We start from the raw sequence: 26,630 nt of genomic DNA on the forward strand, positions 1-26,630 counted from the left end.
GGGCGGGGACGGGCCGGGGGTCGGGCCGCTCCCCCCGGGACCCGCGGCCAGACGGAGCGAGTTCAGCTCAGCCCTCTGAGCTTCGATTTTGTTACTTATAAAGTGGAGACAAGGCCTGTGTTTTATGATCCTAAGTCAGATCACTCCTACAAACTAGAGCTTTTTGCCCCATACTTAACACTAAACTCTTTTTTAAAATTTATTATTATTATTGGTTTTTTTAAATATGTGGTGCTGGGGATCAAACCTAGGACCTTATGCATGCAAGGCAAGGGCTCTACCACTGAGCCACATTCCCAGCCCCTTAACACTGAACTCTTACATTTTTATTTTATGCTGGTATTGTGGATTAAACCGAGACCTTTCTATTTTTTATTTTGAGATAGGGTCTCATTAAATTACCCGGCTGGGGCTCGAATTTGTAATCTTCCTGTCTCAGCCTCCTGAATAGCTGGGATTGCAAGTGTGTGGTGCCGTGCCCGGCAAGCTCTTAAAATTTTAACAGCTTTATTATTGAATACATGTTAAGGTTTTTCTCCATTTTTTATTTTTAAATTGATGAATCATAACTGCATATATAGGGGGCATAATGTGATGTTCTGAGACAGGCAAAAATTGGGAACGCGAAAATCAGGTAAAGTAACATAGCTAACCCCCTCCCTAACCTGCCACTATAACGTCTAAAATGTACCCTTCCAGCAACCGTGAAACATCCACCAACCACCACTGTCGAGCTGCAGTAGCTCACTAGAACTTACTCCTCCTGAAACTTTACACACCTGTCACCTAGTGTCTCTCCCTTCCCTGCCCGCTGCTTCTAACCAACCGAGTCTCTACTTCTGTAACTAACTTCTCAAGATTCTGCGTAGACGTCAGCTAATGTGACGTGCAAGTTTGTAATGGGCATTCCTTTTAAAATTTCCCGTCTTTATCAGTACACTCCTGTAGTACAGGACGCTCACACCCTGTGGGGAGTCGGTGCGTGCACGTAGCACAGCTTCACTCCTCTGTTGTCCTCTTCCCCTTGCCCCGTCCATCTCTTAATGCTGAGTACCCCCTGGTGCCAAGCCCTTTGCGTGAATTCTTCCCGGAAGCTTACAAAGGCCTTTAGGCCCAAACCAGGCAAACACCCTCTCGTCTGTATGGGGAAAGTGACAATACACTCTTTGTTTAACGCCTGAATTATGCTGCGCCTAAGTCGTTAAATGAATTGGTTGCTCCGTGAGGAACTGTATATCGTGGGTGTAATGTTCAGAACAAAGAAATGGTCAAAGGAAACCCCAGCATGATGACTTTGCTTTTATTTGATAACTCTTACATGCAGTACTGGAAATGTTGTCAAATCCAAGAGATCAGAGAGAACATCAGGGAAAAAGGAGGATTTATTTCCAGGGTTTGAGATGCACGTTGACCGGCTGTCCGGAGTGCTCGGCGATGGGACAAAGGAAAGGTTCTAGTTTCACACATCTGGCTGAGGGAGTTGGGCTTTAGCAGCTGGGCAGGGTAGTGAGGGTAACAAGCGACACCAAGCAATTAATAACAGGCTTGAAGGAAGACAGCCTTAGGGGTCCTGCGAGAACGGATGACACAAACTCTGTCTAGAGGACGTTTGCCAGTCTTACCTGCACCAGAACAGGAAGTTACAACTACAGGGGAGGAGGGCAGCTAGAGCCAGGGCAGCTTGAGCAGGACCGCTCTCAGTCCCGCTTCATTATGTGTAACGAGCCTAAGACCGCAGGACAATCGGCAAGAATTACAGCGCCCTGTAAACAAGGTGTACTGCATGAAAAGGACACTGCAGTTAGATCAACAAGACCTGCAAAAGAGACGAGGCCTATGTCGCAGCTGATAAACAAGTAGGTCATTAAACAAGCAGTGTCTGTAAATGACTTCTAAGGCAAATTTCAGCTTTAGCATCTTATTTGAGATTTAAAGCAAATTTAGCTATCATGTTGGTAGTCATGCAGTCTTCTAGCACTTGATTTCATAGTCTCATTTCATGGATGCCTTTCTTCTCTCTCCATGGAGATACCATTTTGTGTTGAAATTTTATGCTACCTACATTTTAAAATTTCCTCCATGTCCCATTTCTGTGTGTATCTACTGAATTTGTTTCTTGCCTGGGAAGGGGACACGGAGATGCTGACGTGCCCCTTGTGGACTGACAGGTGCAGGCGTACCTGTCTGTGCAGACCTCTGAGTGTATCTGTAAGTCTGTTTACAGGGATGGTGCAGGGGCTGTCTTCCTGCAGAGCAAAACCTCCTTCCAGCCCAGGAGACACCAGCTTGGCACTGTGAACCCTGTAGGCTGCAGGGACCCTTCCTTCGTGGTCTTGCTGCGTCCTCTGGTGCCGTGTCTTCAGTTAGAGGTTAGTTGAGTTTGTTTGCGCTTTTCAGCTTCCCCTGCATCTGGCTGAGGTCCCAGAGTCTTTCTGGAACAACAGTAACAACACATGTAACAGCAACTGTTTTATCAGACATGGTCTGAAGCAACTGACACAGAACCTGTGGTTCTGCTGCCCTTCCGGGGTAGCTACTATTATGTCCTCCCATTTATTGTTGCTCAGAATCACGGTCATGGACCCAGGGCTTCAGCTGTCTTCTGGTTCCTTCTTCCCGAACAGTAAGCTGTGCCTTGTTCGTGCCCCTCCTGTCTTGCCTTGGAGGGCTGACGCCTCCTCAGGTCCCTGCTGCCGTGTCAGTGGGGTTTTCGTAAAGGGTGCAGACAGTGTACCAGTTCTGTCACACACACAAGTAGGACTGAAATCACATTTTGGGTATCGGTGCTCTGTCTGGTTAGCACGACCAATGGGCAGTCGTTGAGTGGGGTCCCACCACTGTCCCATCATCGTTCCTGCTCTGAGTCCAATTAGGCTGTGTGGCCTTAACCCACACGTGTCACGGCTGCAAGTCACGTGGCGCTGTTGCTTGCACTCAGCACCATCACTGGGGAGATGTCAGCTTCTAAGATCCAGAACATGAAGGCACCAGAACTGAAGGTGTTTCTCTGCGAAGGTGAAAAGTGGCACAGACGTGACAGGGCTGGCGCCTGCCACCCAAGGTAAACGGGTTGTGTTGCTGAGGTACCGAGTGACTCATAGCTCCACTCATCCACTTTCCAGTTTTTCTATAATGTATTTGTATTTACCAGAAAAGAAAGATATTTAAGAACATTCAGCAATTCTGCTTGGAAACACGCTAAGGAAGCAAAGACCTGTTGGTTGTAGCCACAGTAACATTCATTCCAGAAGCGTGTATACTGGCATTAGATTAGTATACAAAATATCTGAAGAGACTGTTGGATTATGAAGCCAGTAAAAACATTAACAGAGTGCTGTCCATGCCATTACGAAGGGGACGTCAAAGCCTTCTGGACTGTATCTTACATGTGCGGATTGAACCCGGGCCGCAGCACACTCAGCATGCACTCTCGCACAAGCCACACGGAGCCCCGTACTGCCACCTCTAACAAGTGCACAGGAGAAAAAGCGGTGAAGGCAAACACCATAGCATGAAGAGCAGCTGCTTCAGAGCCAGGGATAAAGAGCTCGAGGCTGATGCTTTGCCCCAGATACGTGTTTCAAGTCCGCACACCCTGCTTCCACAGCCCCAGCAGTCCCCCCTCGCCCTCACTGCACTTTGGGAAGGGGCTGGAGCCAAGCGCAGGGGAGGCGGCAGCGGCAACGCACATGTTCACGCTCAGACCAAGTCCACAAGGGCATCTCCTGAGCACAGGCTCAAGTGGGATATGAAACACAATTTCCTGAGAGCTTCTGCCAGTCCCTCAGGATCAGCATCACTCTGCACACTGCTGTAAGCTTTCCAGTGTTTCTGTATCATGTCTGAACAGAGCAAAGGGCAGTCCTGAGATCACAAGCCTAGGGCAAGACAGGCAGAGAACGGGTTACACAGCTCAAATTCTTCCCGGCTGTCTTAAGATTATTTCAGTTTTTTTATTCTGAGTATCTCATTTGCCTACAATAAATGTATACTGGCTTTGTATTTTTAAAAAGCAAATGTTTTAAGCTGGGTGTAGTGGTGCACCTGTAACCGCACTAGGAGGCTGAGGCAGGAAGACTGCAAGTTCAAGCCAAGTCTCGGTAACTTAACAATCTAGTAAAACAAAAACGAAAAGAAAAGTGGGCATGTAGCTCAGTCTGGTACTACAACACAAAGCAAAATAGCAGTTATTTTAAATATACTGAAAATCTAATCCGTAAAAAGAAGTACTATTTCCAGCTCTACGCTAAAACACAAAAACTGCCTTAGTGCTTGCCAAGGAATCCCTAAGTTTAAACTTGGTATCCACTACATCTCTTAACAGGTTCCCTAACCCAGGGATGAAGTGAAACACACTCTTTAAATTCTGCTTGCCTTTATAATGCATTTTACAGTTGTGCTTGACTATGTTCAAAATACTGTTCTATCAATTTACCAGTCACACCATGAAGAGCTGCCTTTTTAAGCAAATACCTTACTTTTCAGATTTTTGTAAAAAGCTCACTTAAAACTTAAAGGTCTCCTTGGAACAGTGTCTCCAAACATAACCCAGGATGGCCTCGAACTCGTGGCGATCCTCCTGTCTCAGGCCTCCTGAGTGCCCGGATTACAGGTGTGCGCCACCACGCCCAGCTCCAAAGTTCTCTTCTTTCTGCACATACTGGACATGTGTGGCTTTCCTCTTTAACATACATGAGCGCAAATTCTTTTGCGCTCTTTCTGTTTTTCACTTTTGATGCTGGGGACTGAAGCCACCACAGCCTCTCATGCTGAGCTGCAGCCCGTCTCGGTGAGTTGGCTTTTTTATGCCTGTTTGGTACTGAATTGTGAGAACTTGTGAAGTCTTTTACTGTCAGTGTGGACATGAAGCCACAATGGCTGCAGACGCTCACTTTTCAAAGTACCTGAGTATCAGACTCTTGTCGTATTTCAATCACCAAAAACAAATCTGAGATAGTGGAGGGTTCCAGAGACAAACTCCGAAATTAACTCTGGCAGGACTGCTACTGGGAGAGGGGCTCCCTTCTGTGAACTGGGCACAGAGAGCTCAGCAGGCTGCTTCTGCCCAAGTTTCTTCTCCAAGCCAGGGCCCACGTGACCTCAGCACTCTGACCAGAGGGACGAGGAAGAGACGCTGAAAAGCAGCCCGGTTCTGAGGGACTCGCTCCCTCCCACTTACACAGGGGTGAGGCTGTGGGTGAGGTCAGGACCCAATCGCCTGCGACCCAGGCAGAAGTGAAGAGCACATGACAGGGGGCAGTGACCTACAGGCCTTCGCGGCTGTCCCAGGAGTGTCAACGAGACACTCCCGCGCTTGTAAAGGCAGCCCAAACACCTCCTTGAGAGAAACATTTATTTAGGATCTTTATTGATTACATAGTTTCAAACAAATCCAGAACAGGTTTTCACATTTGAGCCTTTAGTGCAAAGACACTGTGCCATGCGGGAAATGAAGTACTGACCCAGTGAGGTTCTCCCCGATGTGCTTAAGTACTAGGTTGATCAGGCAGAAGATGACTTAAATGACAGAAATCTGCTCATAAATCTGCTAGAAAAAGAACATGAGTTTACACCTCATTTGGGGGGCATTGAGACAGGGTCTTGCAAAGTAGTGCATGCTGGCCTTGAACTCACAATGTAGTCCTGGCTAGCCTTGAACTCATGGTGATCCTCCTGCCACAGCCTCCCGAGTGCTGGGATTACAGACGTATGCCACCATGCCTGGCCTTATACCCCATGTAAAGATTTTTTACAACATAAATGTACTTGAACGACTTATAGTTTCAAAACAAAACACCCCAACAACCATCTATCTCTTTAAATAAAAAAAATAATTTATATTCTTTTTAAAAGAATTCCAACCATTTAAAATAAATTCCAATCCCATATATATAGATATGTATATATATTTATAACTTAGGTGCTCTTTTGCGCTGTATGCTTGTGTTCATGCAACAGTGGCGGGCTGGGCCTGCAGCTCTACAGAGGCCTTTCTGAGAAAGCGGTGTAGCTCCTCACTCTGGCGAAGAACAAGGGGGTGTACATCTTGTCAATCTCAAACGCACTGACCGCTGTCTCACCAGTTGACCTGCAAAAACAGCACCAAATATAAGAGAATTTCAATTCCTTTCAAATCCGTGTGTGTTTGTCAAAGGCAGTTTATTTTATGCATTAGCCTTTTATTTTTAATTCACCTCAGTGGATTCTAAATGACAGCACACAGTAGAACACTGGAAACATTCACAAGAGCATTTAGAAACTCACTCCTAGCCCCGCCCCCTGCACAGCCACAGGAAGGGCTTTCTCCTAGGGCTCCTTCCACCGCCTGGGCCTCTGTGGAGATCAGACTGGACTGGAGATCCTGCTTTTTAATGAACGTTCTGACATAAGCATTTCCCGCACAGCTTGATTTTATGACTACAGACTGTTACACTGTCTGCTTATACTACTACGTAATAATATGTCCCCTCTGGGAGATTTACTTTTGCAATTTTTAGCTATTAAAATAGCACAATATTTTTGGTTATGTTCTTCAAGTATATCCCTAACAGAATTTCTAAGTCAAAGGCTACAGACAATTAAAAGCTCTGGTTAAAACGGATTATTTGCTGTTAATCATCAGCAAAATCATAGGTGGGGGAGAATCAAGGGATGAAATAAATATGCTACCTCAGCCTTTTATTACTCTTCTCCACCTAAGAGGAAAAATAAGAGTGGGAAATCCTAGAGACCTTATGCATTGTACCGAGTCGGTGTGGTCACACAGACAGGGCCTTCCTGTCACGCTGTGCTTTCGCCTTTGCAACCCGCTGGCCTGAGAGCGCTCAAACCGCGTATGAAGCACACACCTACGCTAGTCGCGGTAATGTTCTGCCGTGTTCACCTACTTGTACGTAATGTGACAAGAATGATGGATCCAAGTGAGTTTGTTGAACCTCTGGTGGCCGCTGGAACACAGCTGTAGGCCCACGTGAAAACTATGCTCGGCTTCTTGTACAGGGACACGACGAAAATATCTGTATTTATAATCAAGTGGTTTCTGTGAAGGAACAGGTACACAAGAACCATTACGGAATTCACATTATGTACTCCTAGGGGCATTCAAATGTAACAGCGACACTAAGAGTAACACAGAATCTGTACACAAGGAAGAGTTATCTTGGTGTCACATGACAATGAGCGTCTTAACTTTCCAAGTACTCTAAAAAGGCCAGCTTTCTTTCCATCACCACAGTAAGTCCATGCGTGAAATGACTGCACATGTCTATAAAATGGCCAAAAAGTCGAAGATCTAGGGAGGTCAAACAAGTTCACCAAAGTTACACAGCAGTTTCAGAGGTGGGTAGTAAAACTTCTGTTTTTTTCTACCAGTAAATACTTGGGTATTCGCTGAGGGAAAAAGTGATAAACTGACAAAGATTGCAGAAAATGAGTACAACTTATTTTTTGCAAATACGGCTGCTAAAATCACAAAAATGTAAACTTGAATGGCTTCATCACAAAAGAAAAGCAGCTGAGGGGTCTGCACAGGCATTCCTAGATACTTTTATTACACAAAAAGAACCAGGGCCGCACCAGTCCCAATTTTGACCGTAGAAAATGTGGGCTCAGTCAGCACTACTATCTCTCTCTCTCAGACTGCTGCGCCACACCCCAGGAACCCAGCACAGGGAGGCAGAGAAGTGAGCAAGAGGCGGTCACAGGAGACAGGAGGAGGAGGAAGCCCTGCCCTCACCATGCTAGGAACAGAGGGAGATTTCAGATGAAAATTTCTTTCAAAAACTCCATTACTTCTAAAGGCAATAGGCCAATACTTACTCCAACGCTTTCACAACTGACTTCCAGGTATATATGTTTTTTAATCAGGATTTTTAAAATGCATATGGAAAAATCTGTGTAAAAACCAGAGCTTTAACCTGTTCAGGGAATTTAAAGTACCCTACAATAAAATAAATATCAGTAATCATGTTTGCTTGCCCCTCCTCATGTCCTTTGGCAAGAATAGGAAGAAAGCAAGCTTATTTCAACTAGAAATTGAAATTCTCTCTAAAAAAAAAAATCTGTACTTTAGGAAGAAAAAAACTTCAAAATGAGAAGAGCCAAAAATACATGCAGGTATAATTTTGCTAGTCATTTCAAGGGAGATTTTGGTCTGACTTTTTATGCATAAAAGTACTGGGCTAAAAAAGGAAACTATCTGGAGAAAAACTATCCTGATCCAATAAAAAAGCACATCTTAGGAATCCAGCTTTCTTCAGAGATACATACAATAATGAAATAGTATTTATTGATTGAAAATGGTGAACGAGTACTGTTGAAATAAGAAAACTCTCAAGTCCGCCTTATATACTCACTTCTTCTTTCTTCTTAGTTATTACAGCAAACACTTTGGTCTGATTGTCTGTGTCCTGTGACAAGCGATAATGACCCAGTAGAATTGCATCGGTTCTAAAAAATAAATACATTTTAAATCTAATTGTACTAATCAGTTACTACATGTATTTAAGTGACCCAGAAAGTTATGAACTAGGAAGTTATGACTGTTTTTATAATCGTGCATGCTGGGTTTACCTGGAAACGTGGACTGGGCAGAAAGCTATAGAAAATACTACCTGGTATTCCTGGTTCTTAAGCGGGGAACAATGGACTGAGGCTCCTCAGGGGTCGTCAACATCATCACATAGCCATCGGGAAAGAATCTTATGTACCTATGGAAAAAGATAGACACCAAAACACACCACACACATAAGGTATAAAACACTCCCTTATTTTTCAGTAACCAAGCCTACTCAGGGCTGTGAGATGGAAACTGAAATACCATCAGCCAAAACAACATCATTAAAACAAACACAACCAACAATCGTTAGCTTAGCAATAAGGCACTAAAGGCATTTTATTATTATCCTTAGTGGGAACTTTTTACTTATATAACATAAAAATGAGATATTGTACTTTTATTAAAGTTCTAAGTTTTCCTAAAACACTAATTCATATCAAATGAAACTGCGGTCCAATAATTAACACACAGTGTTAATATGAGTCTACTTATTTCTCAATGATGGTACAGTAAGTCCCCAACTTATGAATGAGTTCCATTTCAGGAGAATGTTGGTAAGTCAGATTCATCTGTAATCTGACAAAGCGAGTTTTATACAGTACCTGTGAAAGTCTGCAACTTGCATGTTTGTAAGTCAGGGAATTACATACTATTTGGTGAACACTAAGGCTGGAAATAAGCACAAGCTATTTTAAAAGGCAAATGTGCATACCTGTAACAAAAGGAAAGCTCTGAAATATAATTTACAGGCTAACAGAAAATACGGGTTTTGAGTGATTTCTTACGTCATACTACCCGAGAAAAATACTGAGGGTCATTTTGTGAATACATCAAAAGCAACAGACTAAACAGCTAGTGTGCTCATACTTAGAGAGAGAGAATTTTCCACTCACTCAGTTTACTACAGTTGTACCTGTAATATTCCACTTGGTGCCAGGCTCTGTAGAAACCATCAAGAGACTGTTCCCCTTGACGAATATATGTAGTTTTACTGATATATACTCCTATAAAAATTAAGAAAATAAACCTTTAAAAGTTACCATCATGAAGGCAGGGTAGGGGAATGGGAAAAAAAAAGAAGTAATTTATATCATGTACGGGTACAAATTCCTTATGATGAATGTGACCATTATGTAAACCTAAAATGTACCAATAAAAACAAGTTTACAATCATATAACACATGTCCAACTTTACTTTTATTGTGCTTTCCTTTAAAGAAGCTCACAGTTCTTAGGTCAGTTGTTGGAAACTCACAGATCACGGTTTCTCCCGGGTTCTAGAGTCAAACTTACCATCAAACCGAACACGAGGCCGTTCTAAGAACATCTCTCTCCAGGATGAGTATGGAACAAGTTTAACACAGCTTCTGCCCCACACCTTCAAGCAGGCCAGGCGCCATATTTCAGGGTCTCTAGATAAAAAAGTGTAACATCAGTAATATAAAAAGCTGAGTCCCTAAAGACAGACATAATATTTTGGCTATTGGCCATCCTTTGTTCAACAAGTATTTGTCGAGCACCTGTGAGGCACTATTCCAACTGCTACAGAGACACTGACAGACAAGGCAAAGTCCCTGCTTTTTTAGCAGTGGAGAGAAAAAGTCCCAAGTCTATGCTCAGGGAGAAACTCCCCAACAGAGTGAAGCATGCAGACAGGAATGACGGTGTGGAGACAGGGAGGCTGGGAAGACCCCTGGGAGGAGATCGCAGTGATGGGAGGAGCACCCTGGGCGGTAGCCGCAGCACGGGTGAGGCTCTGAGGTGGAAGGAGAACTGAGGGGCTCAGGAAAGAGCCAGAGGGGAAAGCAGCAAAGGAAACCGTGCGAGGGGACGCCACGATCTGAGAGGTAGCAGAGGCAGACGAGGTAGCGTCTTGCAGATGGGAGTGGCTATTTACACAGGATGGATGCCACTGGAGGGCTGTGAGCATGGTTTACGCTTTTAAAAGAACACACAGAGGGCAGAGCAAGATGGTAGAATAGGACCCAAGACAAATTTAACAGAGAAACTGAAAAAAAAAATCAGCAACTATAGAGATGAAAAAGATAAGGAACTAAATAATGAAATGTAACAGACAGTATCAGCAACAGAACCAACTGACCAGAACAATCCACGAACCTGAAGGCAGGTTATTTGAAAACATACAATCAAAGGAGAAACAAGAATGGAAGGAACAAAGATTATAGAACATAGGGGACAGCACCAAACGAGCAGGTGTACTTGTCAGTGGCACTCAAAAACAGAGAACGATGAACAGGTAAATGTTTATTTAACACATTCATGATGGGGCCGTAACTCCTACGTCTCATCGTCTGGCGGCTCTGCTCTGAATTCTATTGCTTCTGCCAGCTTGAACCACCAGGGGTACGTGGAAGCCTGAACTAGTGGGCTGCTTGTACCACTTCTCAGGGGGCCTTTGATTACAATAACGCAAAGAAAACGTGTTGATTTAGCAGACCAGAGCCCATCATGATACAGTTCTTTTAGGAAAATATTAAAATGGTATAAAAAGTTGTAATACAGCTAATCTGTAGTACAGTTGTTGTAAATGCATATTATATACACCAGCAATAGGGTACTTATATGATTTCCATGTTAAAATTTAAAGACTTACTGATAAATTCCTCACGAATATAAATTTCTTTTAATAAAATAAATTTGTTGATTATGATAATTTTTTAAAATGTTATGAATAGTATTAGTACTTTTATTTGGGCAGAAACTATTCAAATTCAAGCAACTAACTAGCTTTGGTCCATTTATAGGCTTTTTATTAATTTTATTAGTAAGACGACCAATAAAAGTGATTAGATCCGTTTGTACCACCAGTGACACAAGCTGCCCGACGTGACACTCGTGTAGGTAGCACCGGTGGGACTTCACGCTGGAGGGAACATGTTAAAGGACTAACAGAAGACTTTCCAAACCCGAAGATACAAATATCCACATATAGGAAGGTCAAAGACTTCCAATCTGATACAATCTAAAGACTACCTCATGGCATACTATAATCAAACTGTTGAAGATCAAGACAAAGAGAAGATCCTGAAAGCAGCAAGAAAGAGAAAAGCAAGTAACATACAAGGAAGTTCCAGTATGCTGAGCAGCAGATTTCTTGGCAGAAACCTGAAGGCCGAGAGAGAACGAGATGATACATTGCAAGTGCTGAAAGGAAGTTGCCGGCCTGAGAAGGACCCAAGATTGCCAAATAAAAAAATGACACAGAAAAGAGGCACGGCAACAAAGGGAAGCCTCTCTTTTGAGAAGAATGATTGAAGGAGACTCTTGAAAATGAGCCAGCAGGGGAGGGAACCCTAAACAGTATGCGATCAACTACTGAGTAAAGCCACATCATCCCCGGCTCCCTGGCTGAGGAGGGTCTCCATACTGCCAGGGAAAGGCAGTCCACCAACTGCTGTCACAGCAGTGGACTGGGGGTCCTCCCTGCAGGTGGATTCCACAATCCATGGAGGGTTTAAATTCGGTCTGGGGAGCTGGCTGGCCTAGGAGTGACTGCCCAGCTGTGCAGAAGGAACTCATATTGACCCTCTCCCAAGCTCCAGATTCCCAGTTTCTACAATAGCCATTGCTAGATGCCATTCTGCCTTCAGGCCAGCAGCCAGCTGCTGGTGCAAGGTCTCGGCATGACCTGCTCCTGTCCATCAGGAGCTGGGAAGGTCCCAGCTGCTTCCTGCAGCTCCAATCACCCCGTTTCTGGCATCTCCCAGCTCATCCCTCAGGACTAGGATCTAGGATGTCCCCCAAGGTGCGTGTGTCAGACTCTGGCTTCTCTTCAGATCGTATAAATCTTTCGCCTCTTCCAAGGTGCATGTGTTAATGCCTTGGTCCTCAGCCTGTGGTACGCCTGGGCTGAGGTGGGGCCTAGTGGAAGAAGCTCGCCAACAGTGAGCACGACACGAAGGATACTGGGGTGCCGGTCTCCTCCTTCCTTTGCCTCTCAGTCGCTTTGCTACAGGAACCAAAGCAATGGAGCCAGTGACTATGGACTAAACCTCTGAAACTGTGAGCCAAAATAAGACTTGCCCCTTCAAGTAGCTATCTCTGAGGGTGAGGGACACAGCGCAGGGGCACAAGCACCTGCCTAGCAAGCACAAGGTCCTGAGCTCGATTCCCGGTACCAAAAAAAAAAAGACTGGCTTTAAGTAGCTATCTCTGATATTCTGTCCCAGTGATGGAAAGCTAGCCAACACAGATCCCATCCATGCCTACAGCTCCAGAAACACTGCTATCAGAGTCCCAACCCAGCAGCACCTGCACTTGTCTGATGGGAATTAGGGATGTTCTCTTCCCAGCTCACAGCCCCAAGAGTGCAGGGGCAGGTGCACCAAGTCCAGCTTCAGCCACCCCTGTTCTGCCGCACCTAACCCACAGATCCTAGGCAGTGTCCAGCTGTGTCCTGTGCTTCCAGGAACACATGTACCTGTGCTCCAAATGAACACCCCCTGCATTTGTCCCATGGGAACTATGGAAGGTCTCCTTCCCAGCCCGTGGCTTTGGAATCGCAGCTGCTGATGCAAAAAACCCACATCACCCAAGCTTGTTCCCTGGGAGCAGAGGAAGGCACTATGGACACTAATGCCTAACCAATGCTTGCCCCACATGACTGAGGGACAATCCACGTCCTACAGTTCTAGGACAGCAGATCCCAAAGCCACAAGTCCCAGTGCCACTCCTACTTTACCCATGGGCTCTAGGGAAGGTTTACCATCCTACACTCTCAGGAGCACAAAGCGCGGAGGCCAGTACCAGAAGCCCAAATGTTATCTGCATATACCCTGTGAGATCCAGCTCACAGCCATGGGATCATAGCTTCTGTTGGTGTCCAATGTCCTGGTATCACTTATGCTCAGGACCTGGGGAAGGTACCACTCAGATTCTACAGCTTCAGGTTAGTAGCTTCCAGTGCTACAAGGCCTACAACTACCCACATCATTCCATGGGAAGTAGCAAAGGTCCCCTGAGAATCCCAAAACCTTAAGTCTATTGTTACTGGTGCCCCAAATCCTAGTATTACCTGTTCTTATCCTGGGGGACCTAGGGAAAGCCCTATCCCACCCTGTGGCTCCTGGTGTACGAGGGGTTTTGGAAGGTCTCCATCACATTCTGTGACTGGCTGTTGGTTGCTAACACAACCCCTGGTATTACCTGTGCCTGTCCCATGGGACACGGGGACCAGCTCTCTCCACATCCTTCATCACCAGGACTGTGGCAGCTGCTGCCAAAGCCTCAGTGCCATCAGTGCTTAACTCTGCAGCCTGAAGACATGCACCTTTGGGAGCCTGCGCCCACTGTAACTACCTTCATGCGCCAGCACCGTCAAGACTCCTGACACAGACACTGCTGACACAAGTCAGAGGTGAGAAAATCACAGAGGCTACACTTTTGAGTATTTCTATAATTAAAGCCAAATCACAACTGACGCCCTATGTCCCATCGAAAAACCTAGAAGAAATGAAAAAGTTCCTGAACACGTATAAACTACCAAAGCTGAACCCAGAAGAAAGAGAAAATAGATCAATGAGTAATGAGCCTGAAGCAGTAATCAGAAGTCTTCCCTCTGAAAAAAATCAGGTCCCACCCAGGACCTGGTGGCTGTACTGCTAGATTCTACAGAACATTTAAATAACTACTTCTGCCAGATGTTTTATGAGGCCAGCAACTCAGATATCCAAACCAAAGACATAACAAGGAAGAAAGAAAAAGCAAAACAAAACTATACAGTCATATCCCTGATGAACACAGATGCAAAAGTTTTCAAAAAGATACTAACAAACTGTTATGATTTGTGTCTAGATTCCCTCTAAAAGGCTCTTGCAGTCATGGTTTGGGCTTCTGGAGTTTATGGTCCAGGGGCTAGGGATTTAGCTCAGCGGCACAGTGCCTGCCTGGCAGGCACGAGGTTGTGAGTTCAATTCCCGGTACTGGGAAAAAAACCCAAAAAGAAATGTATACAACTGTGGCTGTAAAAGCACCCATTGAAGGCTCGGCCTAATGACCAGGCCTGCATACTTCCCCAAGGGACAGAGTTTATGGTCCAATGCTGGGACTGTGCATGTGAGTGCTACACCCACCCTGGGGTGGGGAGCCTGAATGCAGTATTAGGGAGGGACAGAGGCTTGCTTGTTGCTCCCCGCTTTTGCTTACTGTTTTGCTGTTTTCCGCTGCCATGGACTGTTGCCCTCTGCCATGTGCCACCCTGCCTTGGAGCCAGCCAATGCACTGAAACCTCCACAAACCATGAGCTAAACAAACCTTTCCTTTCTTAGTTTTGGAGGCCAGGTATTTTGTCTCAGCAACAAGAGAAAAGTAACCAAGACAAAAACTAACATATTAAAAACATCACATCATGAACAAGTGCAATTCATGCCAGAGATGTAAGGATGGTTCAACATATGCAAATCAATAAACATTACAGATTAGAGGAACAGAATGAAGGACAAAAATCTTATGATCATCTCAAGAGACGCAGAAAAAGCATTCAAAAAGATTCAACATCATTTCATGACAAGAACTCTCAATGATTTAGGTACATAAGAAACATACCTAAACATATAAAAGGCTAGTGTGAAAAACACCATGCTGAATGGGGAAAAACAAAGTGTTTCCTCTAAGATCAAGAACAAGAAGATGCCCACTTTATCACTCTTATTTAATACAGTACCTCAAGTTTTAAGAAGAGAAATAGGCAAGAAAAAATAAAAGGCATCCAAATCGGAAAGGAAACAATTAAATTATACAGGTTTGCAGATGACATCTGACACATATAAGAACCTAAATACCCCATCAAAACACTATCAGAACTAATAAATGATTCAGCAAAGTTGCACAACAGCAATTCTCAGAATAAAAAACAGCATTATTAGACTATTTTAGAATTTTTTTAGACATTTTTGGCATATTTTAGACAAATTTTCTGACAAATTAAGAAAGCAATTACACATCTGCAATAGCTACAGAAGAAATTTAGGAATAAATTTAACCAAGGAAGTAAAAGGTCTTAAACTGAAAATTACATAACACTGACAAAAGATACCATACAGGACACTCTCTCCCAAAAATCCAAGTATGCCCCATGCTCATGGATTAAAATACTGCTAAAATGATCCCACTACTCAAAGTAATTGATAGATTCAATGCAATCCCCATCAAAATATAAGGGCTGTCTTTATAGAAATGGACCCAAAAGATGGTGAGAAAAATTCTAAAATTCACATGAAACCACAAAAGACCCAGAAGAGCTAAAGTATCCTAAGCCAAAAAATTCTGCAGGCATCAAGATACCTGCCTTCAAAACATATTATAAAGCTATAGTAACCAAAACAGCATGGTACTGGCATAAAGATGGACACACAAACCAATGGAACAGAATAGTGGACCCAGAAATTAATCCATGTACATATAGCCAACTCAACTGTAACAAAGAACACACTGGGAAAACTACAGTCTATTTGATGAGTGGTGCTGGAAAAATTGGATATACCAATGAAGAAGAATGAAACCAGGCTGGATGTGGTGGCACTCCTTGTAATCCCAGCACTGAGCAGGCTGAGGCAGGAGGATCATTGTGAGTTTAAGGCCAGCCTGAACTACACTACAAATTCCTATCTCAAAAAAAGATGGAGCCAGATACCTTATTTTCACTGTACACAAAAATCAACTCAAAATGGATCAAAGTCCTAAATGTAAAATCAGAAACTATAAAATTATTACAAGAAAACATACAAAGAACACTTTAAGGCACTGGTCTAAGAATGATTCTCTAGATAGCACCTCAAAGGCAGAAGCAACGAAAGTACAAATAGACAAATGTGATTGTAATCAAACTAAGAAGGTTCTATTCAGTAAAGGAAATAATCAGTAGAGTTAAGAGATAATGCACAGGGGCTGGGGATTTAGCTCAGTGGCAAAGCGCCTGCCTGGCAAGCGCAAGGTCATGAGTTCGGTTCCCGGTACCGGAGAAAAAACAAACAAACAAAAAAAAACCACAAGAGATAATGCACAGAGTGGGGGAAAACATGCACAAACTACTTATTCATAAGCAATTAATACCCAGAATATATAAGGAACTAAAAATGCTCAATAACCAACCAACCAACCAAACTTAAAATGAGCTAAAGGTCTGAACTGATGCTTCTCTGAAGACATGCAAATAGTCAACAAGTACATGAAAAAATGCTCAATTTCACTAATCATCAAGGAAATGCAAATTAAAATCACAATGAGGCATCATACCCCCCCCTCTGGAATGGTCAGAATGCAGAAAAAGTAGCAAATGTTGAGGAAAAAAACCTCTTCCACACTACTGGTAGCAACGTATATTGGTACACCCACTGTGGAAAATAGTATGGAGGGAGATCTACCCTGCCAGGTCACTGGGCATCCAGGTTGTATTTTAGCTATTCTGAGTAGTGAAAAGAGTGCAAATATCTTGCTGGTGTAATGACCTCCTTGTGCTTTGTGTATACCTAGTATAAACCGGTCCTGCACATAGGCCTGAGTCCACGATGAGAGATCACAGAGCAGCCAGGAAGACCTGTGCCATCTGCAGTGCCCCTCAAGCGTCATGCGTTTGGAAGGTAACCGGCTCAGTGGCTCTACACCCACCCGTGTGTTAGTTTACCGATGAGTTCATAGCTGACTTGCTGTGAGGAGGCAGGGGCTGGCTAGAGGCTGGGTATGTGACTTGGGTAACTTCTCTTCTCACCTCTATTCCTTTCTCTGTTTCCTGGCCTCAATGAGGGCAGGCTTTTCACAATCCTGTTCTTCCCTTGGGGTTGGACAACTATGCATGGACTGAGACCTCTGAACTTGTGAGCCAAAATAAACCTCGCCGCCGTTAAGACTGGGTGCTGGGTATTGTGTCTCAGTGAAGGAAAGTGACTAAGATACTCAGCACTGGTTCCAGCCTTGAAGTCAGCCACGGCACACTGACCCACACCCCAGGACTGCACAGGGTCCTGCACCTTAATGAGACTCGGGTCTGACGCAGTGAGACTCAGGTCTGACCGAGCTTTGGTGGCCAAGGGACTATCTCTGCCATGCACCCCAACTCTGGGTGGCAGAGCTATCATCAGGCCAGTGCTCACAGATGAGGGCTCTAGAGCTGCCCCAGGACCGGGTGAAGAACCGCACTCCAGTGGGAGAGACTTGTACGCCAGCCTGCGTCACTGCCAGCTGTGTTGTGCTTCTGCACACTCCTGAGACTATGCAAATTTTTGTGACCTAAGTCTTAGCATCAGCCTAGATAGCTAAGGGGACGCTTTTACCACTACTCTGCCAACCTTGAGCATCACAGCACAATGAAGACCCCATCCACTGGAATTTAGTGCTGGTCTGGCAACCTTACTCTAGGCAGATGCAGCGGTCCCATTCCCAGACCTGCCTGCAGATGGAGCCTCCAGATTGGCTTGGGTGCCAGGGGAAGACGTGGACCCAGTGCACTGCTCTTCTATTTCAGCTAGCATTACCTGTGGCTGGCTGCAATGTTCTTAGGTCCTGAATTCCCATCAGGAATAGGCAGCCCATAGCGGTGTGGGCTTTGGTCCTACACTGGTGATATGCTGATCTTGGCAGGCTATGAGCTCATGGTATGATACAGCTTTCGTGACCATGCATACGACATAGGATCCTGACACTGGACCATTCACGGTGACTCCAGAGCAGGGTAGACTCCTGCAGTGCCTTAACACAGGCTTGGTTAAGGATGTTCCCTCTGGGGCAACCCTGGCCCAAGGGAGAGGCTTGTTGGGATGGCCTACTCCTTATGTGCTCTCCTGGTTCTTTCTGAAGCACACACCACCAGTATGTTTGCGACAAACCTGGGCTTGGACTGCCCTCCAGTATGGAAACCCTGATGATACACCAACAGCAGACTCCCAGCAAATCTGGACCTCTATGTCACCTCTGCTGAAATAGTGGAAGTGACCACAGGCTTAGAGGAAATAAGCAGCCTATCTAGAATTTTTATTTGTTCTTTTCTTTTTTTTTTTGAGACAAAGTCTCACTATACAGTTCAGGCTGGCCTTGAGCTCACTTTGTAGCCCACACTGGTCTCGAACTCACAACGATCCTCCTGCCTCAGCCTCCCGCGTGCTGGGATTACAGGCATGTGCCACCACACCCGGCTACTACCTAGAATTTCTAGAAAGCCAATTCTTCAATGCTCAGATGATGTCATCTGCCAAAGAGCACGAAGAGCTTTCAGAAAACCAAAACCTCATCTGACATTCAAAGCAAGGTGCTAGAAACTGACTGGGCAGTAGTCAGGATAGGAAGACTCTCAGAACTTAATACAGCAGCTATAAAGAAACTCAATCAGCTTAAAGTAAACAGACATGTCTCAGCACTGTAAGAGAGACTCTTAACAAGGAGATGAAAGCAACTTTAAAAGGTCAAACAAATTCTTAGGGTGAAAAATACACAGTACAATTAAATACATGATCGGGGGCTGGGCACGTGGCAGCATGCTTGCCTAACATACAAGAGGTGCGAGCTTGGTCCCCAGCAATACAAAAATGAAAGCAAAACACAAAGGAAGCCAAACTAAATAAACAAAAGCAAAGCAAAACAAAAAGTCCCCCAAAGCAACAACAACAAAAAACACAGAAGACATCAATAGCAGGACAGATCAAAAAGAAAAATTAGTGAGCCTAAAGACAGACTATTTACAAATACACAGTTGGAGAGGGAAAAAAAGAGGAATGAAGCAAATGAATGGGAAATTTGGACAGTATTAAAAAAGCAAATCTCTGGTTACTGGCATTCAAGGACTGGAGAATACCAAAGGTGTAAACCTAGCTTACTAACAGTAAATTTCCCAAGCCTAGAGAAGAAAACAAATATCCAAGTATAGGAAAGTCAAAGGTCACCAATCTTAACCCAAAAAACTAAACTCAAAAAATCTTATAATAAAAAAATCTTATCAGCTGGGGGTGGTGGTGCACACGGAGGATTGCTGTGAGTTGAGGCCTGGGCTACAAAGTGAGTTCAAGGTCAGCCTGAACTGAACAGTGAAACCCAGCCTCAAAAAGACAAATCAATCAATCAATCAATAAATAAGTAAATGAATGAATGAATAAAATATATATCTTGTAATCTTACTCTCAAAGGTAAAAGACAAAAATACTCTCAGAGCTGCAAGAGAGCAAAGAAACAACACACAGGGGTGTCCTTATTCTCGACAACTGACTCAGCAGAATCCGTAAAGACCAGGAGAGTGTAAGATATTCACAGTGCAGTACTTGAGGAACTGTAGAATACTGTACCCAGTAAAGCTCTCCTTTAGCAATTAAGGGGCGATAAAAGCATTCCCAGAAAAACAAAAGCTGAGAGACTATGAAAGAGACGCTAAAGGAAGTTCTTCAAGTGAAAGAGATGGGAAGAAGGAAGATAACACAGGGAGGTGCAACTCACTGGTTAAGAGTAATTATACAAACAAATTCAGGACGCTCTAATATTGCAAGCATGGTAAGTAAACCATGCATATTTTTAGGACTAAAGATTCCTATCTTTAGTCTATGGGGACTAAAAAAACCCAATAAGACAACAATTACATTAATATGTCAAAAAATATGTAATAGAAAGATGTAAAATAGGATATAAAAATTCAAACTGTGGGGAGGAATGGTGTGCAAGTAGAAAGTATTTTTCTTAGTACATTTTCTCTTGTTCTTTTGTTTCTGCTCTTATTGACTACGTGACCATGGTGAATTGCTACCATTTCAAGGTGGGTGTGCTGCCGCACACCTAGAAATACAGCACTCAGGAGGCTCAGGCAAGAGGGTCTCCGCAAGTTTAAGGCCACTAAACTACACAGTGAGACCCTGACTCAAAAAAACCAAACAAGAGACAAAAACTTGTTATAATCAAAAGATTGCTTTTAGGCTTCACTGGTAATTGCAAAGCAAAAACCTATAACGCACAAACCAAATATAAGCAAGGAACCAAAAAACACAACTGGAGTAAATCACTTAAGAAAGAAAGACTGTGAAAGAGAGAAAGAAAAAAGAGGAACTACACCAAAAGTAGAAAGCGAGTTGATAGTGGCTGTAGTAAGAACTTACCTATCAATAATTACCCTGAATGTAATGGATGAAATCATCCAATTAAAGTTAGAGAGTGACTGATGGATAAAAAGCAAGATCCAACTGTATAGTGCTCAACAGGGAGCTCACCGCACCTCTCATGACTCCCTGGGACTGAACGTGAAGACACAGTAAGGCAGGCCACGTAAATGGAGTCCAAAAGAAAGGAGTGCATACACCCACGAGGTAAAATAAGGCAAGAGCAACCAGAAGAGGCAAGAATAAAGGAAACACTTCAGGAGACTGGAATGGGCAAGTAGTTTTTGGATAAGACCTCAGAAGCACAGGAAACAAAAACTAAGAAAGACTAATGACACCGCATGTAAAATTCACGAATTTCTGCACAGCAAAAGAAGCAACCAACCAAGTGCAGGCCATATACAGAACGGGAGAAAATATTTGTACTATACATCTGATAAGGGATCAATATCCAAAATATGTAAGAAATTCAATTCAACAGCAAGAAAAGAATTCAATTTAAAACGTGGGTAAAAGACCTGAATAGACATTTCTCCAGAGAAGACACATAAATGTCCAACAGGTATATGTAAAGAGTGCTCAGTATCACCAACCGGGACATGAAAATGAAACCAGAATGAACAACCACGTTACTCCCACCAGAACGGCAATCACCGAGCAAAAAGACAACAGGCACTGGCACGGATATGGAGAGGAAGGATTCATTACAAACTGTCGGTGAGAAAGTAAATCAGTCATTACTGAAAGTGCTGGGAGGTTCCTGAAAATATTAGAACAGAACTACTGTATGACCCAGCAGTCCATTACAGGTTACATATCCACAGGACTGAAATCAGAATGTCGAACAGTTACTGCACGTGCATGTTCAAACAAGCAAGACACGGAATAAATCTGGTGTCCATCAACAAGTGAATGGACAAAACAATGTAGTATACTGTACCTACATAGTGGAGTATGAGTCAGTCAAGAAAAAACTGAAATCCTGGCACTTACAACCATATGAATGAACCCAGAGCACGTTACGGTAAGGGGAACAAGCCAGGCACTGCAAGACTAGTACTGCATGATTTCCCTTCTATGTGAAACCTAACAAAAAAGGTCTCAGAGAAGTACAGAATGAGATCTACTGTACAGCAGTGACTACAGGTAATGAAATACTGTATTCTCTAAAAACAGAACTTTGTTATAGAATTAGTGCAAAATGTTAAGTACAAAATGTATTGAAAATTGACAAGATTCTGACACAGCTCAAAATAGTTAAAACTCCATCTGTAACTTAAAATACACAAAGACAGGCATGGGGGACCACGCCTATAAAACCCAGCTACTCAGGAGGCTGTGAAGCAAGATAGTAACTTTGAGGCTACCCTAGGCAATTTAAAAGGACACTCTTGCAGGTAAATTTTTAAGAGGCTGGTGATGTGGCTCAGTGACAAGATTCTTGCCTAAAAGGCACAGGCCCTGGGCTCAATCTCCAGCATCATGAAACAAACAGAAAATCCAAAACCAACATGATAACCATGTGAGGTGCTACATACTAACTAGCTCGCTGGAACCATTCCACAAAGTAGATATGGTCTAAAACACCCTGTTATACATAAGAAATGTGTATAGTTTTTCCCTGCTATTTTAGAAAAGATCAAAACTCAAAACAAAAAAACTACTCTGGTGGTTTACAGAGACTGTGTTCTAAGGGCATGGATGGAAGCGGGAAACTGCTGGATGCCACTGCATTGTTCAGTCCCGCCAGGATGGTGGCTGAGTCAGAACAGCAGTTACAGAAGTGGGAAGATGGTAAACTGGAAACACATTTCACAGGTAGCAGCAGCAGAACTTTGTCATGGAGTATGGGAAAAACGCAAACCAAAAGATGTGACACGACTCTACAGCTAAGGTATTTAAATTTCTATCTATAACTTAAAATACTCAGTTTTAAAGAAGTAAAACCCACTTATACCCTTGTCAGACTGGAAAAGATGATTGTCATCAAAGCATATATGTTTTGAAATGTGTATTTAAGTTTTTCCTAAAAATATGTTGTTTTATGATGATGTAACATTTTATTCCTGAAAATAACCAAAATAACCTTTCTTAACCAAATCCTTTACATTTTCGGATGTATAAAGAATGGAACAGGGGCTGGGGATTTAGCTCAGAGGGGCTGGGGATTTAGCTCAGTGGCAAAGCGCCTGCCTGGCAAGCGCAAGGTCGTGAGTTCGGTTCCCGGTACCGGAGAAAAACCAAAAAAAAAAAAAAAAAAAAGAATGGAACAACTGCTAGAAACCTTAATTTCAAAAGGCTGACAGCAATCCAATAGATGCTTACAGGTATATGTTAAACAGACTAACACACAGAAAAATCAAAAACAAAGAATTCAAGCAATTCAATAAAATACAATACTGTGTGCAAAATGTCAGATTCCAAATGGAATTAAGTTGTTTAAAATAATGCATCTAGTGGGGCATGGTGGTGAATGCCTGTCATCCCAGCACTGGGGAGGTCAAGGCAGGATTTCCCTGAGTTAGAGGCCAGCCTAGGTTACACAGTGAGTCCCCAGGCCAGCCTGAAGTACAAAAAAAAAAGGATCTGAGTTTAACAACTAAAGTTATACAAAATATTCTACATGGTAAAGATTATATATATATTTATAATTTAAATTATATAAATTACAAATTTATAATTTAAATTATATATTTATAATTTATATATAAATTATATATATATTTTAAACAAGAAACCCATGAAAGGTCAGTCTCAAATAATTTTATATTAAATTACAATTATTTTTGACACAGTAAAATTTTAAAGGAATAGAGTAAATTTTAAGGGGCCAAAAGAAGAGTCCACTGCAATCTAAATTAAATCATTACCACAAATGGACTTAGAGTTACTGTAAAAATAGCTTGAATATATATATATCTCTTGCTTCGTTTTCTTCTCTTTTTTGCAGTAGTGGTTTTTGAGACAAAATCTCACTATGTAGTTCAGACTGACCTTAACTATGTAACCCAGGCTGGCCTCAAACTCTTGGCAATCCTCAGCATAGTGACTGCCTCAGCCTCCCAAGTACTGGGATTAGAGGCATGCACCAAGCCCAGCTTGTATATTTCTAATATAATTCTTCTTTCCACGTTGGCTAAGCTTATATGAAAACTCAATGGAAGCAGTATATATGACTGCATCTGTTTTACATATTGTTCTGTACACTGGAAACAGCACATTTGAATCTTTAAATGCTAAGTTATTTGAAAAGATCATGTTATAGTACAGCCTTGCAATACTTCTGTTCAGGTTAAGCTTTTAACAACGGAGTTATTTCACAAATTTAGCAAAAACAGAAAACAAAACAAAAAAACCCCCTCATACTCCTTTTCTCCACTGCCTGAGTTACTGAAAAGCAAAGCAAGTACCTGGCACAGATGTAGAATCCTCGGCACACGAGTGACAACTGTTCCAATGATCTAAGGTCCAAGTCATTAGACACCACCCATCGGAAGATGTACATTAGGACCTCCATGGGCAGTGCTGCAAAAGAAAGTCATCTTTCAAGGTGTCTCCCCCATGGCACCCTACTGTCACAAGCACATTCTCAGGGTGTGTACACTCATAAATTTATAAAGATACTCTCAATACTGCTCACAGCTACTGAGCTACCCAGTACCAATGTTTTCTAACATCATGATGCCATGATCTACTTTTTACTATACAATAGATTTGAAGTTACTTATATGAAGTACTTTTCCTTTGCAAGATTATTTTATCACCAAGACATACTAAAATAATTTACTATATGTATGTTCTATATTGTATTTAACATTAACAAGTTACTTTTATCTTTTTAAAACCTTTAAACTGTCCTCATCTGAAAATCGTGTAACAACATTCAACATATAGCAGCATTAATTTCTAAACACGAGTCCTGTCTTGGGACTCTTGTTCCCCTTGGTTGAGTAAGTCATGATAGCTGTGTTCCAGTTTTCTCAGGGTACCTCAGCAACTCGACTCAACTTCACTGAGAAGTCTGCATCCTTCAACAACTGCATTACAACGGCTGCTCCACTTGATTTGAAAAACTTGTTAGTATAAACAGTAGTTATAACCCGATCTCTCTCCTTATTGTGAACTAGGCAGCAATTATCTGACAAATTATTTCAGTTTTGAAGTGCAGAAAAATTCAACCTAAGGTTAAAGTGTTTCTTATGGAGTGCAAGCTCAGAATCCATACCTGATATGTGAGTCTGACTGCTCTCGAGCTCAGGCTGACAGAGTTTGAGCACAGACTCCTGAAACGTGAGCTGCTGCTGGAAGTAGGACAAGAGATCTGCCATCTTGCTGTCATCATCGCTGTCCTCAATGCTGAGAAGAAGGAGGAGAGGTGACTCAGCTAAGTGCCTCAAACTATGAACACACTGCTCAGAAACTGACTTTTTCATAGCACACTCAAATCTGCTTGACAGCCGGGCGTGTGGCGCACACCTGTAATCCCAGCACTCAAGAGGCTGAGGCAGGACCACTGTGAGTTCAACACCAGCGTGGGCTACAAAGTGAGCTAAAGCCCAGCCTGAAATGCATAGCAAGACCCTGTCTCAAAAAGACCAACAAAATAAAAAAAAATTTAAAAGTCTGCTTTAGAAAGTCACCTAAAAGCAAACTTTTTTAAACTACTTTTTAAAAATGTGATAACACATTATCTTGCCTTGCAAAGGAGTACCATATGTAGTTTTCCATCTATCCTGAAGACTGAACCCAGGGCCTCATACATGCTACCACTGAGCTACTCTCCTCAGTCCTTTTGTGAGACGAGGTCTAAGTTGTCCATGATGGGTTCAAATTTGTAATCATTTTGCCTCAGCCTCCCAAGTACCTGGGATTACAAGTGTGTGTCACCATGCCTGGCTCATACCAAGTATTTCAAAAAGGTAATTAGGATTTTTTGGATTCAGGTGTTAAGATTTATTAGTTTACTATAAAGTGAACATTTCATGAGTTAGTAGAAAAATTTAAGTTTTTTGAAAATCTTATGCAAATAAAGTTTATGCGATTTTAATCTTTTCTAACTAGATAAAAATCAAATACACAGATGTCATATGAGGCACTATACTTACTTACCAAGGATTTTCTAACAGATGTGCCTTAACATCAAACCTTTAAAGAGGAAAATACCTAATTTGAAAAAAATTTTAGGGTCCACAAATCATCTACCCATATATAGAAATATACAGCTAAGAGTGCTAAAAATTGTCTAGCATTCCATGTTTGCTGAAGTTAACCTTGATGATCAAAATTATGAAAACGCTTGGATGAGGATGAAGAAAGAAGAGTTTTTTATAGTACAGTGAAGAACAAGTATAGCGGAGGCTAGATGGACTTAGTGTCTGTCCTATCAACATTTCACAGGAAAGGGCAATAAATAAAACCTCACTGAAGAAACTTTCAAGACCTGGTTAAAAAAAAAAAAAAAAAATCTACATCCAAAGGAAGTTTTATAGCATCTGGGTCTGTATAATAAAATAGAACAGAAAACAATTTTTTTTCTTTTAGTACTGGAGATTAAATCAGGGCCTCATGCCTGTTAGGCAAGCATTCTACCACTGAGTTATCCCTAGCCAAGAAATGCTTCTTGAAGGTTTTAAGACAATGTCCCTTAATAGCATCTGGCACTTACAAAACATGCTAAGAGCTGAGTCTAAGTGACTATCCAAACTTAAAGAACGTGAAGAAAAAAAGCCCAAATGATTCATTTTGAGTATGAATTACCCAATGCTGTTAACTTTAAGTTGGCGTAAATATTAGCCAAAAAGTTTAAACAGGCCATTAACACTGATTTCACTGCGCATTTATAGTACGGCTCATACACCTCTTGAACGGTAACAGAGATATGCATAAATTAAAAACACTGACAATAAGCATATGATAAATTAACAACTATTGCATGACAGAGTAAATGTAATAGCTAGGATCTCCTCATCGAAACTATTTTTCTAAACAAT

The 26,630-nt window shown here is 42.6% G+C and overlaps 1 protein-coding gene across 1 annotated transcript in view; it reads right to left on the reverse strand.

The window, feature by feature from the left end:
* Positions 1-5,336: 5,336 nt before the first annotated feature.
* The window catches only part of Fbxo9 (F-box protein 9), a 33,271-nt gene continuing 11,977 nt past the window's right edge, over positions 5,337-26,630 (reverse strand). The window contains exons 5-12 of the mRNA XM_005377610.2: positions 24,866-24,996; positions 24,051-24,165; positions 9,851-9,969; positions 9,471-9,561; positions 8,613-8,708; positions 8,355-8,448; positions 6,888-7,039; positions 5,337-6,088 (exon numbers count right to left, since the gene is read on the reverse strand). Of these exons, the coding sequence (XP_005377667.1) occupies positions 5,980-6,088; positions 6,888-7,039; positions 8,355-8,448; positions 8,613-8,708; positions 9,471-9,561; positions 9,851-9,969; positions 24,051-24,165; positions 24,866-24,996 (907 nt within the window). The 3' untranslated portion in view covers positions 5,337-5,979. The remainder of the gene's footprint in view (positions 6,089-6,887; positions 7,040-8,354; positions 8,449-8,612; positions 8,709-9,470; positions 9,562-9,850; positions 9,970-24,050; positions 24,166-24,865; positions 24,997-26,630) is intronic.

The sequence above is a fragment of the Chinchilla lanigera genome, unplaced genomic scaffold, assembly GCF_000276665.1.
Source record: "Chinchilla lanigera isolate Chin_1 unplaced genomic scaffold, ChiLan1.0 scaffold00010, whole genome shotgun sequence".
Classification (NCBI taxonomy): domain Eukaryota; kingdom Metazoa; phylum Chordata; class Mammalia; order Rodentia; family Chinchillidae; genus Chinchilla; species Chinchilla lanigera.